General features: G+C 46.5%; 1 protein-coding gene across 1 annotated transcript in view; it reads left to right on the top strand.

The window, feature by feature from the left end:
• Nucleotides 1-15,453, top strand: part of Arhgap26 (Rho GTPase activating protein 26) — a gene marked incomplete in the record, with an annotated part of 431,142 nt that extends 415,689 nt beyond the window's left edge. The window contains 3 exon segments of the mRNA XM_013512302.1: nucleotides 4,801-4,863; nucleotides 5,126-5,217; nucleotides 13,739-15,453. Coding sequence (XP_013367756.1) covers nucleotides 4,801-4,863; nucleotides 5,126-5,217; nucleotides 13,739-13,827 — 244 coding nt within the window.
• Between the last annotated feature and the right edge of the window lie 245 nt (nucleotides 15,454-15,698).

Raw genomic sequence — 15,698 nt, 5'->3', positions numbered from 1 at the left:
TGTGTGTAATATATATAAACTCAAATTTTAAATTTAATTCCCCTCCAGGCATTTTCATATCTATCAATTCATTCTGTCCTCATGTGAGAATCAGAGGGGAAATGGCATAAGCCCTATTATAGAAAAAGGAAGACTGGGACACAGTCCCAGGACAGAATGAGAGCCAGTGCAGAACTCAGGAGTCCTCCTCAGCCCGCACTCTTTCCTGCAAGCACATGGGCAGCCCCAACTTTAAATTCCCTTGCAGCTCCCAGCCCTAGACTCTAGCAGCCACATCAGTCTTTGTCCTGGATGATGGGAAAGATAGCCTCTCAATATTATTTCTTCATTATATAAATATAAAAATTCAGATCCTGTTTCTCTGACATTCAAATGATTTCCTAAGTATTTCTTAGACAACGTCTGAGTACTTTGGAAGACATTGACTTTCTAGGATACCAGAGGTGGTAAGGATTGTTCTTGTTAGAGCAGTTACTGTCCCGTGAGGACCCACACCAGACCACATTACAATGACCAGAGACAATCACTTTTCAGAAGTGCCTGGCTCACTCATTAGGGAGACATGGACATTAGGAGAGTGTGGCTCAATCATTTTTATCTAAAGGGAGTAAATTTTTCAAACCATTGGCCTCTTGGGCAAAATGGATTGACTCAGGACAGTGGAGTCAGTCAGCCAAAAAGTGGAATATACTCTGATTTGATGGTATTTACTTTTTCACACCTGTTAGCTGTGGGCCCTTATCTACCTCTCCATGCCAAGATTTTCCCCCACTTCAGGCACTCCTTTCTACCTCCCAATATATTTCAGATTAACAGAGGGAAATTGTTTTTTTTTGTAGTTTTTGTTTGTTTGTTTGTTTTGTTTTGGTGGTGCTGGGGATTGAACCCAGGGCCTTCCGCATGCAAAGCAAGAGCTCTACCACTGATCTGCATTCCCACCCTCAGATAGTTGTAAGAGACTGTGTTCACCCGGTGTTTGGAAATCAGGTACTGCCCCCTCTGGTCATCATTAGAATAGCACCATTTGGAGGATGCTGTCCTACATCCCTTCAGGAAGTTGCCATTTTGGTAGAAGCATGGGAGAAGGCTGGGACTGGGCTGTCACTGAGCTAAATGTTTGTGAGAAGATAGCAAGACAGGAAAACTGCTGGAGAGTCAGCCCACCAGAGCAACTGAGAGGACCACCATCCCCTAATTACTGTTGCAGTGTACAGTCAAGAGGCGTGAGCGTACAGCCATCATTCAGGTGCACTGGGTCCTTTCCCCAAATCTACTTCCAGAACATGAAATTTCATATTCCCTTTCCTGGGCAAGGCTTTTAAAAATAAATACGGAATAAAAACTAATAAATGGTGCCATGAACTTGTACATGATGTCTCCTCTGGAAGTGGCTTCCTCTCCCCTCTCCACACCATTTTTAGAGCTTGTTGGTTAATACTCAGGAATGAAAATGCCTTTTGCAGCACAGAAGAGCAAGGGCATGAGGAGAGCATCCCTTCTGACATCCTTGCTTCCTCTAACCCACACACACCTCCCAGGAAGCCCCCGCCCCCACAGCCGAAAGGCGCATTTGCACATGGGCCTGGAAATGGTGCCTTGTAGCCCGCTGCTCTAGTTGGCCCCTCCTCTGAGGGCGCACACACTGGAGAGTGTGTTGTCATTCTGCAAGCTTGCAAGGGCGTTTGAGGGAAACTCCTCTGAGTGCTTTGCTGGCCTCATGCCATGCTCAGAGGCAAAAACTAGCAGTGAACCAGCAAAAGGATCCACACTCGCTCGTGCCCTTGAAGGCCCAGCTGAGGGCCGAAGGGTGCTGAGACTACCCTGCGCTCTTTGTGTTTGGTTTGAAGCTCACTGCAGAGAGTAGGGAACCAAAGAAGCAAAGGTGCTTGGTGCACATGTTTTACTTTCTGAATCAGAGCCAAAGCCTACAAGTGCAATCCTTCTACCAGCAGGATCTGTCCTTTTTGGTAGGGACCTTACCTAAAGCAAACTCTGCTATGATTTTGAGAGGGAGTTGTAGCTTATGGACTTGGCTGACAAACATTTGAAAGGTAAGACTGTACCAAAGATGGCAGTCACCTCTTAAGGGGAAGAATATCCCCTGACCTTCGTTTCTATTTTTAGTAACTATTTTCTTGTTATTTTATTATTCAATTCCAAGCATCTCATATTAGTGGAAAGTTACTTCTTTGAATGGTCATCTCGGGGTGGGCTTGTGTATAATCAATTAAATTTGAGTTGAGATAAATAGCAAATAATTTCTTAGTATATGTATGTCCCATGCAATCTTTTGGATATGCATATATCAAAAAAGTATTCACTGTTTATCTGAAACTCAGATTTAACTCGGTGTCATTTATTTTATCTGGCAACCCTACATCTAGGAACAGAAATGGTCCCTTTTAAAAGCACCCCTTCGAGGGCTTGGGATGTAGCTCAGTGGTACAGCACCTATGTAGCATGCACAAGGTTCTGGATTCCATCCCCACACACCACAAAAAAATAATAAATCATAATAAAAGCACCCTTTCTGTCATTTCTCCCATTTTTTTGCACACCCTAAAGGAGCGGAGGGAGGTCTCCAGGGAAAGCACTGTATCAAAGATTGGCAGTCACCTGTTAAGGGGAAGAATAGCCCCTGACCTTGGTTTTTTTATTTTAGTGAATTATTTTCTTGTTACTTTATTATTCAATTCCAAGCACCTCATATTAGTGGAAAGTTACTTCTTTGAGTGATCATCTTGGGCACCCAAGATCATTCCCTGGGCTTTCTGCCTGCCACATACCCCAGCTGGTTTCTCTGGTTTGTCCTTGTTTTGTCCCATTTCCTTTATTTAATGAGGTTAATAAATAAGCTCTATAAAAACCCAGCTAGAGGAACCTTGCCTTCCCTTGTCTCTGCACTTTGCCCACCTGTTCTGCCCTGTCGTCAGGAGGCCTTGAAACTTGGTCTCAAAGGCCGTGGCTCCTATGGCCTGGATTCTCCTTCTATCATCTGTGTCAGGACAGGCTCCACTTGCCTGCCAGTGTAGGTTTTTGGCTGTTCTGGCACTTTTCACAGCCAGATGCTTCCTCTTCTCTGCTCTCCACCCATTAAAGAAAAAATTTCCCCTCCTTTGGAAATTTGCACATTGAATATTGGATCCTTCCCAGCCAACATGTAGACCTGAGTTAGTTAGATGACAGAAAATGCCCCTTGTCCCAAACTTTATTCTTTGAAAATAATTAGAAGAAAGAGCTGTTTTCCATTTGGAGTTGATGAATATGAAAGGTTCTCTCCTTCATTCCCAGTGGCCCCATTTAATTTTCTTCCACTTCTCCAATTTTCTCCCACCTGGCCATCATCCCTTAGCTACTAGAATATCAGAGAGAACAACAGTAAACTTATTTCCCTGACAACAAATTCTGGATCATCGTTTACTCACCTTATTCTACAACAGATTCTGTGATTTGATTTGACTTTTTTCCTTCCATTTTCATGGGTCCAAGACTGGAAAGTTTAGGTCCTTGGACCTGCTATAGGTTTCCATCCATTTGTGCCTGTCCTTTCCCAGAGGAAAGCTGCACTTGATGGTGCCAAGAAATAACAGTTCCACAGTGACCCCAGATGCCCTGTCTCAGCTGATTCTATCTGGCCTTCCCTGAGACCAGACCTTTCCCCAGCTAAGTCTCATCAGCCACTAGAAATCAGCATATCCTAGGAGCTTTAAGTGCTGCTGGCTCCTTGAGGCATTCCATGAGACAGGCGAAGATCAAAGAAATAACATGTAGCCCTTCAATTATTTTCTAACCCAGAGGGCCTTTAAAAAAAAAAAAAAAAAAAAAAGCTCTACCCTGGAGGCCTTTAGTGTACTTCCTCAGATGACTTAGAGGAAGAAGACCCCTTGTGACAAATAAAGAGCCAACTTGTGAAAATAAAATTTCACTGTGGCCCTTGAGAGGTCTCTAGACTGTTTGGAACTAGTTGGATATCAAAGCCACAATTGACAGAAGGTAACAGGACTTACTAGTTCTGAAAAATTACTTTCTGGAACGCAGGTTAACACCCTGGCCTGAGATGGGTCAAACCTAGCCCTCTGCCCGTTTCTTATAAATGTTTTATGGAACCACAGCTACACCGATTCACTTACGTTTACTCTGGGGCTGCTAACATGCTGCAGTGCTGCATTGAGTGGTTGCAATAAAGACCACGTGGCCCACAAAGCCTGAGGCACTGTCTGGCTCTTTGCAAAAGAAGTTTGCCAGCTTCTGCTCGGCCCTGGTTGCACATGAGAATCAGTTGGAGAGCGGTGGCCACCCAGTATTTTTCTTTAAGTCCTGATCTCTCTGTTTGTTTCTGCAAGTTAGAACCTAGACAACTGCAATTTTAGATGTTCCCCAGTTGATTCTGACGCACAGGGAGAATGGTTATCAACATTTATGGGCATGAGAAGGACAGAGAACAAAACCATAACAAAACGGCATCATATCCCCTCTCCTGTCCCTCCTTCCCACATGCCTGTGTGTGCTCATGCACATACATGTGCAACTGCTCATACACACCTTCTCCATGCCCTGCCCCACCCTGGGGGCTGGGGAGCTCCAGCTCTGGAATCCTTCCCCACCAGCAAGACCCAAGCTAATGAGAACTGAGGAACATCTGGGAGAGCTAATGTCAGCCTGTGGCCTGGAGCCGAAACCTGGCTTTGCTGGAATTGCTCCTTGAGTCATCGAGCCCTGCCAACTTCCAAGAGTGCTGGGAGTGTTCTCCAGAGCAGCTTGGAAGGTTCTTCCTGACCCCTCCTTCCTCCCTCCCACAAGGTACTCCTGCTCCAGAAGCGAGGTGCGGCCTACCCTCCCGCTTTCAGCTGTTGTAACTCCCAGGTAAATTTTTAATGTGGCACAAGGTGACCCCTCAAGAACTCTGCATCCTTGAAACTTAGAGCTTTCCTCTGAGTAGTTCTCATTTTTCTCCTGTGACCTTTACAACTTTCCCACTTCATGTTCTACTATCTGGCTGCCTTGTCAGGCTCTTCCCATGAGAGAGAACTAGGTGGCTTGCAAGGCAAAGGAAGAAGAGACATGAAATAGCTAGGACTTCCTGCAGGTTGAAGAAAATACTAAATAAACTCCTGTTTCCACACAGCACACCGTTCCGGAAGGCAAAGGCCTTGTACGCCTGCAAAGCTGAGCACGACTCGGAGCTGTCATTCACAGCAGGCACGGTCTTTGATAATGGTGAGTTTCTCATCCCCTTGCAAAAATAAGGGGGTCGGGGCAGGAGAAGCAAATAACTAACTGGCATTTTTCAAGTTCCTTTCTAGGGAAAAATCTCAATAGAATGGGTAAGACCAAAAGAGACTGAGTGAGTGTGTGTGTGCATGTCTGTGTATCTTTTTCCAAAATAAGAGAATGACAAGACTTCTAGAGACATTATCAAGAGTTAGAAAAATGTTATCAGCAACCCATTTAGTTGTTATGAACACGCGGCGATACTCAACCCAGGGCCTGGCATACCTGGCAGTTGCTTTAAGAATCTGAGGCCTAGACAGAGGGTAAGAGAGAAAGGAGTGGAGAACAGGGATGAGCTGTAGTTGGTCAGGTCAGGGTGACCAGTTGGGACCACCTTCTCTGTGCCCTTTTCTTCTTGGGTTTGGGATCCACCCTCCCAGCAGGTAAGGGACATTTCCCAGATGGCAGGGCACTTGGCAAGCTCTGGGGCACTGAGTACGCTGGGTTCGTGTTCATCACTGTTCATTTCTAGGAGCATAGGGTGAGCTGCCCCACTGTTACGTCCCCCTCAGACCACCCGCTGTCCTGTTTCACTTTCTGGTGTGAGAATAGCATCACAACTCATCACAAAACTGGGACCTTGTATTTGCTTAATGCATAGCTTTTTGTGTGTCTTTTTGTTTTCCTCTTTAAAATATATTTTTGAATGAAAACTGGTGTGATGATGGCCATAACTTATCTTTAACCTACGAGGAAAATCTGTATCCTGTTGATACTCGCAAATTTCTTCGGCAGCTGATTTCTTCCCCAGGTGAAGTTCTCCTCTGAGATTAGGCCTCCTGGATCCATGGGGAAGAGGGCGTAGTCTGTTTTCTTCATAGTAGGGAGCAAAGCCAGCTGCCAGGTTGCAGAAACTGGCTTTTTCTCTGGCTACTTCCCTGGCCTCAGGTGCAGAGACAAAGGCCTAGCAGTGTGCGAGTGTGTACCGCTCAAGCCCTCTCCACCCTGGCTGTAGCCCTGCCGGCTCTGGACCCCACCCCTCCCGCCTGACAGAGGCAGCAGCACAGGCAGCCGGCATGCCTGCCTATCACCTGAGAGCCTGGACTCTAGAACCAGGCCAAGGTACAGTCCCAGCTCGACCATTTGTTCTTCTATGACCTCAAGCAGTGCCCTAGTTCTCTCCTCTGTCATGAAAACATAACTCTGCCAACCTCAGAGGGTGTCATGGAGAGACATTGAGAACAGTACTGAACACATATTAAGGATTTAACATGTTATAATTGCTAGGATCATCATCATGATGTCCATGTTAAGAAAAGACCCAACACTCTCATAGTTCCTAGGGACAGTGTTTCCTTTTTGGCTGATGTGGCTCAGACCTGACTTCTAACTGAGCAGTAGGTGCTGCACTTCAACTCCTTGGGTCCTGGCGGTCTGGAAGGGGCTTACATCCCAAGCCGGAGCAGAGTGGACTCCAGGGGACCAGCCTTTACTTGATCCACATTCAGAAGGGCTCATGATAGTGACGTCATTAATCAGCTGTGGCAGCATGGGAAACGGCACAGAGGACAGGGGGATTCCCAAGGGACCCTCCACTCTAGGCCTGCAGGAGTTGGCGTGAGCTGAGAACTGCATGTGGCCTGCTGAGCCCGTGTCCCTTTTACACCTTTCCGAGCTTTCAAAGCACTGTCCTGGAACTTTTCCCCCATCACTTTCCACTTGGGTACGTTACAAGTCAGCGGAGAACAGGCAGCCCAGCCACTCTCCTGTCAGCAGCTGCTGCTCTCAGGCCCTGGCAGGCTGGCAGGTGCAGTGGGTCTGCTGAAAGCTGTCTGAAATCATGTCACTGGTGAGGCGAGTGTCCCCTGCATAGAGTTAGGTGGGGGGGTCCTGCCCAGCCGTGACACAATGCAGCTTTCCTGGCAGGCAAAGCAGAACGAACTGTGTAGTTCGGGCTTGTGTCCTGCTGTCGGCAGAGGAGGGGCTTCTGCCCATGGATGAGCAGGGTATGAGAGAGCCTCACATCTCCAGGTCAATTCAGGGCTTACGGCTCTGTCCTCTGAGTTCCAACTTGCTGCTCATGGGGGCAAGGGACCGCCGTGTTCCTATCAGCTGTGTACCCTGGCCACACGGAAGACCCCTGGTGGGGCCGGTTTAAACTATCAAAAGGTACGCCTGGCTGTGCTTGGGTGTCTTCTTTGTTACTCCTTTTATTCAGTGCAGCCTTCTTCTGTTTTAATGGCTTGAGAGAGCCACATGCCGTACAGATTACCCATTTAAAATGTACAACTCAATGGGTTTTAGTAGAGAACAGGGTGGAGAACAGAGTTGCAACCATCATCAGAGTTGTACAACCATCATCAGTATCTCCTTCCAGGATATTTTTCCCTGCCTTCATACACACGCACACAGACCAGCCTCGCACCCTTTCACAGTCAGGCCCCCTTCGCCACTAGCCCTCTTGCCGCTCATCTGCTCTCTGTCTCTAGATTTGCCTGCTCTAGACATTTCAAATAGAATTATAAACATGTAGTCTTTACAACTGGCTTTTTTCCCTTTGTATAATGTTTTTAAGGTCGATTCATATGGAACTTAATGCCTTTTTATGGCTGAATAATACTCCCTTGTGTGGATGTACAATTTATTTGAACGTTTGCCACTTGGTGGGTATCTTGATTATTCCCACTTTTTGACTGTTACGAATAATACCACTGTGCGTGTTGGTGCACAAGCTTTTTGACACCGTATATTTTCAGTAGTCTCGAGGACACACCTAGGAGCGGGATTCCTGGGCCGTACAGCAGCTCTGAGTTTGTTCGAGGAAATGCCACATAGTTTTATGAAGGGGTCGCACCATTTTACATTCCCACCCTCTACAATTTCTATGTTTCCTTTTTTAAGTAGTTTACATAGTTAAAAAAAAGGAAAGAAAAGATACCTAGATGATTTTTAACTACCAAATCATTTCCTCCCCTGCAGAGCACAGTACCTAGTAGAGTCTAAGCTCACTTCCACCCTACAGCTTGGTCACCATCACAAATCCTGTCATGGTAAATGAGAGCGGGAGAGAGGTTTGGCTGAATGAATGAGAGCCCTCGCTGTGATTCCTGGGAGTTGTGGCAGAGTTCACTGACACGGTTGGTTTTGCTTCAGCCGTGCTAGTGACATTTCAGGTGCCCCGCAGAGCAGGGCCAACTTCAACCCAGAAGGAAGCACCACTTGATGTTGACTGAGCTGCAGTCAAAGAAGGATCTGGCAATGTTAATCCACTTTCTAGATTAGTGTAAGGGATATTTTATGAGATCCTATTTTAAAGGAAAAGGCTACACATATCCTATTCCTACCTCTCTTCTCATCTGGAGGAGAAAAAAATTACTGCCACGTTAGGTAAGGAGTCTTTTTCCTTGTATGTCTCACCAGTTTAGTGCTAGATACGCTAGGTAAGGGCTGTTTGACATAGATGCTCTGTCATCAGACCAATCAGAAGACCATTTGTGAATGACGGGTTTAGATCGCACATGCGCACATTTGTGTATATTGTGTGTTGTGTTTTGTGTATTTTGGTTTTTTAGGAATAGAGAGAAGGAAGAGGTAGGAAAGAGCACATGAAGCTGAAAGCCTGTTGTCTCATAAGGATTAGTCTCACAGCTTTGGATCCCAGAGGCCTGCACTGTGACTCTGGAGCAGCTGCTTAGTCAGCTCTTGGACTTTGTGCCGTGGGGGATGGATGTGTAATACTCAGAAATAACTCTAGTGTCGGCCCTTGCCAATCTACTAGGAAACTGTTCGCCTTACCAAGAGAACCTCACAGAGTAACCGGAAAGAGAAATAACTCGTGTTCTCAGAGGCATTAGTCATCTGGAAGTAACGTGATTAGCTGTACCTGGAAAACGCATGTGGCAGTCACTAAAATTGAGTTCTTGGGATCCATTTTTCTACATGTGAGATGAGCTGGACGCTTTCATTACTGTGTGCAAGGCAGCACCAGTGCCGAGGGGGCTGTCCCACGGTCTCAGCTGATAGGAAGCAGCCTCACCAGGGAGCCCTGAGCTGCTCAGGAGTGGGTGTTGGGAGAGCTCCTGAGGGGGGTCTCAACCTCCTCACTGTCTCCACTGCCACACCCGCACCCAAGCCACCTCCACCTCCCACAGGGCAGTTCCGCCGCTGCCCCGCAGTTCTCGTCACCTCCACGCTTATCCCCTCTGTCCGTTCGCTACACAGTGAAAGATAGAGATCACACTGTATTGTTTCCCTGTTCACCATACTTGGGTGGCCTTCCCTTGCTCTGAGAGTTATCTGCAAGGCCCAACTCCTGCCCCCTGGCTTCCTCTCCCCCTCACTTGACATACTACAGCCTCACAGGTCATCTTTATGTTCTGAAATAGGGCTAGAAAACTTTAACCTGCCAGGGAAATCCATCTTGCCATCCATTTTTGTAGAAACATTTTATTGGAATGCAGCCACCTGTGCCTTTTTGTGTACAAGTTATCTGTGGCACTCCAATGGTAGAGTTGCACAGAGAGGCACATTGACTATTGGGCCCTGGACAGAAAACTTGCAGGCCATGATTCCAAAATCATACCAAGCTTTTCCACATCGTAAGGCCTTCGCATTTGCATTACCCACATCCTGCTCGCCCTTTTGGATTATTTAGGTTTTAGCTTTTTGATCTCCTCCCTCCCTACTCAGATTCTTAATCCCAGTCAGAGTCAGTGTCTGTCTGTCTGTCTGTGCCCCCCCAGTCAGTACTTCAAACCACGTGCTTGTTTATTGGTTGTCCCTCCCCAAGAGCAAAATCTTGCCTCTTTGTTCTGTGTTATATACAACAACCTAGCATAGTGTCTGGTGCAGGGTGGGAGCTCACTAGACATTTCTTAAAGGAGTAGACACATTTTAACTACATAGATGTCTGAAGCTCTTACAGTTAGGGCTTCTTCCCCTGGGGACAGTCAACCATTAAAGATCTCAGTCACACACTTGCTTCTTACCCTTAGTGGGCCAAGGAGGGGAGAAAGCCACGAGTTACATACACAGGGATGGGTGGTATATCCAAGGATACAGCTGAGAGGAGGTGGCTGGCAGGAAGCACAGCCATGCCAGCAGCAGTTTATGTTTATTATATGCTTGCTGGGCTGGAAAGCCACCCAGGCAGCTTGCTACAACAGCTTGTGTCTTTAGATAGATGCTGGTACAGTTCATTGGCCATTGGCACAGTGGAGCCCTCCAAGCACTTACTGAGTGTCTTCAGTGCTCAGAGCACTGGACCAGGTGAAGCTATAGAGGTTAGTGCCCCAGACTCTGAGGTGAGATGTCCTGGGCTTTGATGGACCTCCAGGCTCCACCAGCTGTGTAACTTAAGGCAAGACACTTAACCTTTCTGAGCCTCAGGTTGTGGTAAAATGAGATGGTATCACTGCCTTCGTAGTCAGTCCGAAGATGGGAGAAGGTATGCAGGCGGAGCACTTATTAGCAGAGGACCTGTCGATGAGCATGTGTACCACACATATATTATGATTCTTTCCCTCAAGGAGCATGTTTTCTGGTTGAGTTGGGCTGGATAAAGTGGGAAAGAGAGGGTTGGGTTTCTTAAGTCAGACAAGTGAGGTTCAAATTCTGGTTTGACCAGGATGACCATGTACCAATTAATTTACCTCTCTGAGCCTTGCTTTCTCCTCTATAAAATAGGAATGATAGCAGTACAAGCTAGGATTGTGAGGATCAAATGAATCAGTATATCTAAAACGCTGAGCACATGGCAGCTTGCAGTCAGCATTTCTGAGTGTTGGGTTTTATTGCTATAATTCCCAAGGTAGAGGGGAACTAGTAAAGGCTGTCAAGCCAGAGAGTACTGAAACACCAACCAAAATGCACTGAAAAACTAGATAGAATAGGACCCAGCAATACTATGTGGGATGTGCTGTGAGCCTTCTAGGAGTTGGGAGGAAGAAAGGAGCAGGCAGAAGTAATTCCATGATGCTATTTCTGAACAAAGTGGGGCTTCAGCTAAGCCCAAGTCTGAGGACAGGAAATGGCAGAGAACAGGGAGAAGGGGGGCATTTGGGGCTGCCTCACTCCTCCAGAAGGTAGTGAGAACTTACGTTTTAATTTTTATTATCTCCTTCATTATCAAGGCATTTGGGCCCAGGAAAGCCATTGCTCTTACTATGAACCAGTTAAAAATACAAGTTCCTGTGCCCTGCTACCCAGGATTTGGCTTTAATTGATTCGCACGTGACTTAGGAGCCTGCAGTTTTAATAAGCATGCAAGTGATGGTGTTGCATGTGGTCTGGCATGACACTGAAATAAATCCTGGTTGGAAGACTCCAGTGAGTCATCAGACTGACCCGCAGGCTGCTTCATCCCCTGCCATCCCATGTGACACCCCTCTTGGCTTCCAGTTTTAGGGCCTCTCTTGTCCCCTTGGATTCTTCCCTTAGTCTGCAAATTCCATTTCTGATGTTTGTATGTTACCAGCTCGGTACCTGTGCCTCGGAACTGTGGCCAGGAAGAGAGAAATGACAGAAGGCAGCGGACTTGGTGCATCTACAAAGCAACCACTCAGCGATAGGCTTTGCTGTCCAGTGGGGGAGGTCTTCCTTGCTGTTTATTTTGTGCAGTTGGTTGGTTGGTTCTTTTCTAGGTCATTTGTTTTGATCAATGGGTTTGATTTGTTCATTTTGGTTCTAAGTTTCAGTGGATGTGGAGACCAGATCTTCACCCAGGTTGTGCTAGGATGGAGTGTGGTGAACAAGTCCATGTGACTGGTCAGATAATGGCAAGCCCCCAGTGACTGACCCACATTTAGCCTTCACAGTGTGCCTGGTTTTGTGCAGAATGCTTTATCCATGTTGGCTCCTTTAATCCTCTCAAGAACCCACTGAAGGGGAGAGATTTTATTGTCATCACTGTATAGGCCTAGAAACAGAAGTGGTCTCGGCAACTTCCACTGGGTGGACAGGCAGAGGGCAGGGACGTTTGGGTGTTATTCAGGGGCAGTCCAGGAGGACTTCTGTAGCAGGAGAAGCCAGGTTGGAGTTGTGTGTGTCCTTCCAGACATAGCACTCCTCTCTACACTCTTGTGCAGGTGGCCATGGATCCATAGTACCCTTGCTACTTTGACTTTAGTATTGAACAAGTGACAGGAAATGGTGCAAGATTTTAGAGGCCAACTAATAGCTGTTTGACCTTGCCTTTTTCTAAAGAAGCATTTGAGGTCTGTACAGGTTTGGCATTGATCTTCTGTAAGCCTCAGTGCTTGCCCTTTGGCTCCCTACCCTGTAGTTCCTTTGGTTTCTGTTCTTTCTTTTTCTTTTTTTTTCTGCTACCGGGAATTGAACTCATGACCTTGCGCTTGCCAGGCAGGCGCTGTGCCGCTGAGCTAAATCCACAGCTCCTTGGTTTCTGTTCTTTCCCTACAAGCCAAAACTACAGTTACTTAGTAGTGTTGGGACAGAAAAGCTTTTCTAAAACAAGCTTGGGAAGTCACTTAATTAGCACAGGACGGGAACAGGGTAAATTCATTCACTCCAAACAATCTTGGATAATTGGAGTTTTCCTAATACATTAAGAGTATATGCCTTGCCACACCCCAGAGTGATTTGTGTATCTCCAATTCGCAAGCACAAGTAATCCCCCACCTCCTAGTTCCACCATTCCTTCTCTTCCTGCCTGCTATTGACTACTTTGCAGACTCAGCTGGGTTTTTCTATAATCTTTATAATATCACAGTGGTTGCCATGGAGATGGATGGTGATGTTGCAGAAATGGATCTATATTCTTTGGATACTGAAAAATCAAAGGGACAGTGGCTTTGAAAATTGCAGTAGAAAGAGTGAGAGGACAACTCTCAGATGTTACACAGAACGGGGGAAATACTAAAGTACTAGAGGAAAATAAGAAAGTGCCTGAGTGGAGCAAAAGGAGAGCATTTGAAAGCTATAAAATGAAAAACAGAAAGCACAGAAGGACTTTGCAAAGAAATTAGAAGTGGAGGGTAAGGATTTGAAGGAAAGGAAAATGCTAATTAAAAGCTAGATATCCATAAGGGCTACTTCTCAGCAGTCTTCCCCAGGCACTCCCCTGGGCTCATAGCTGATACTAAGTAGGGATGTGGATATCTGTGTGGATGGATGGATGGATGGATGGATGGATGGATAGATAGGTAGATGGATGGGTGGATGGGTGATACATACAGATGGAGGTTAGAGGTCAGCCTAAAAAGTATAAGCATGTCATTTATAGTTTAAACCAGGAACTTCAAACAGTCTATGAAACTGCTAAAATTGAATGCAAAGTTTTGAATGTCTATGTCTGTCTTCCTTTTTGCTGTGGAGAAACATCAGACCAGCCCTCATCGAAAGGTTGATATGCCACAAAAGATTGAGAGTCTCTGGTTTAAACAAACCCTAGAAGTGATCGCATTCATTCCCCAGACTTCCTTCTTACACAGACACACCCCACAACCCGCAACCTCCTGTTGTGTCTGTATCATTGCCTCTTCTCTCTCTCTCTCCCTTTCCTGTACAGTTCATCCATCCCAGGAGCCTGGCTGGTTGGAGGGGACTCTGAATGGAAAGACTGGCCTCATCCCTGAGAACTACGTGGAGTTTGTCTAACCATGGGCCCCAGCAGAACTGCTGCGCTTTACATGGTATCCATGACAACTGCTGATTCCAGTGTTGTAGCTATTTCTCGTTGCCGCTGAGAAGTGCGAGGAAACTGACTCTTGCTCCCTGTCATCGTGAATGTTTCTGGGAACTCACGTCACCCATCTCCATGATCATCTCAGCTGATGTGTGGCAATACTGCAAGCAGAGGTCAATCAGGAGAGGAGGCTGTTCGATTTTGATAATCTAGAGATTATCACGTTTGCAAAGCTTCCTTAGGAGTATCCTAAATGGGGCATGCTGACTCCCAACCTTCTGAAAAAGAAAGTAAGATAGAAGTTGTCTCCAGGAGCACACACTGTAGCTAAGTTTGACGGGGCAGGGCAGAGAAACTGCAGCGAGGTCCAGATTGGCTCCATTGCTTTTGTTTACAGCGGATGCACTTTCTGTGTCTGCTCCTGCTACTGGAGGCCCACTCTGCAGCAGGCAGCTGGGTCTGTCTGTGTACAGGCAGGACGGAGAAGGGTTATGGCCCTGCTTATATAAGATCCAACTTCTCACCATCTCTGAAGCAGCCTTTGGCCCATCATCAACAAAATTCAGGCCAGCTTTTTCATGCAAAGGAGCAAACACACCCCACATCCTCCCCTCCTGAGCCAGGAACTTCTCTGCCACTGAGGGCTGCTGTTGCCTAGTAACTGTGGCAATTGCACTTACTCTAAAACCAAACCAAACACTTCCCCTACCCCTGCCCTTCTTGGTAGTTTTGTGAATGGTCTAACTGCCTAAAACAGAGGATCTTCCAACTGCCTAAAACAGAGGGTCAAGGTATTAGGGTGGGCTACTTGGGGGAGACAGAAGTGTTCACTTTCTGAATTTCAGCAGCACCAGGATATATTTAGAGCAAACTCTAGTAATGCTTTGAGATTAAATTACATACAGGCTTAATATTTCTGTTGTCCACGCAATTGGTGTTTGCTTTCTAGGGGGGGCCAGATGCCACCTCCCGATGGGTGACACCATCTGACGGGTTCTCTCACGTCTTCCCATTCACTCATCCCCCTGCCCGTCAGTGACCAGCCCTGTGCAGTGCTTTGGGCTTGCCCTCTGACTTTCAGGGATGACTCTGCGGGGTTTCCCTGTGGTCTGTAGTTTAAAAGGATGTCTGCATTCACTGCCACCCAGAAAAAGGGAATTTTAGGCTTTTGAGGCCTGAGGGCTCTGTGACTCAGGAAGACGGCCAAAGGTTGGGGCAGGGAGGCTGGGATAATACCTTCTAAGATAGGGAATTTCCTCCTCAAAGTGGGGTGAGTCTTATGGAAAACTGCCTCTTATGGAGATGTTCCCCCGGGACACTTCAAACTTACTTGGCCTCCAAAGAACAGAGCAACCATATCTCCCACACATGAATGTCCTTGCAAGAGGGACTCTGGACAGACAAACTATAAACTGCCAAGCTCCCAGGAGCCCAGTAGATAACAACATCACTCCAGAGAGCATTTCCTGTTTCTGGAATTCCATTAGAGACCTTTCATGAAGAAGAGGAAAAGGAAAAACTTGAATTGTGTTGAATTACTGTATCTTTTACTTTTCTCGTAAGATAAACTTGTAAATAGAGTAATTTGAAATACTATATGGCAAAGTTTTATATTTGATATTCTTTAAGCTAGTTGCTGTGCGCATTTAGGCTTGATTGCTGAATAAGTGTGTTTAGAGGGGGAGAAGACCAGGCTGAAGCGTCAAGGTGGTGGTCCCCTGTCTGGGCTGGTGGAGGAGAGGGTTCCTGTGTGTTCGCCCTCGTGGATGGTGTTCAGCCTTCTCCAGCTGCATGTTATGAAGAATTCCTCCAGCTTTCAATTGAGAGATACAAAGAATATCTT

The sequence above is a fragment of the Chinchilla lanigera genome, unplaced genomic scaffold, assembly GCF_000276665.1.
Source record: "Chinchilla lanigera isolate Chin_1 unplaced genomic scaffold, ChiLan1.0 scaffold00014, whole genome shotgun sequence".
Classification (NCBI taxonomy): domain Eukaryota; kingdom Metazoa; phylum Chordata; class Mammalia; order Rodentia; family Chinchillidae; genus Chinchilla; species Chinchilla lanigera.
This window is presented reverse-complemented; position numbering and strand designations above follow the sequence as displayed.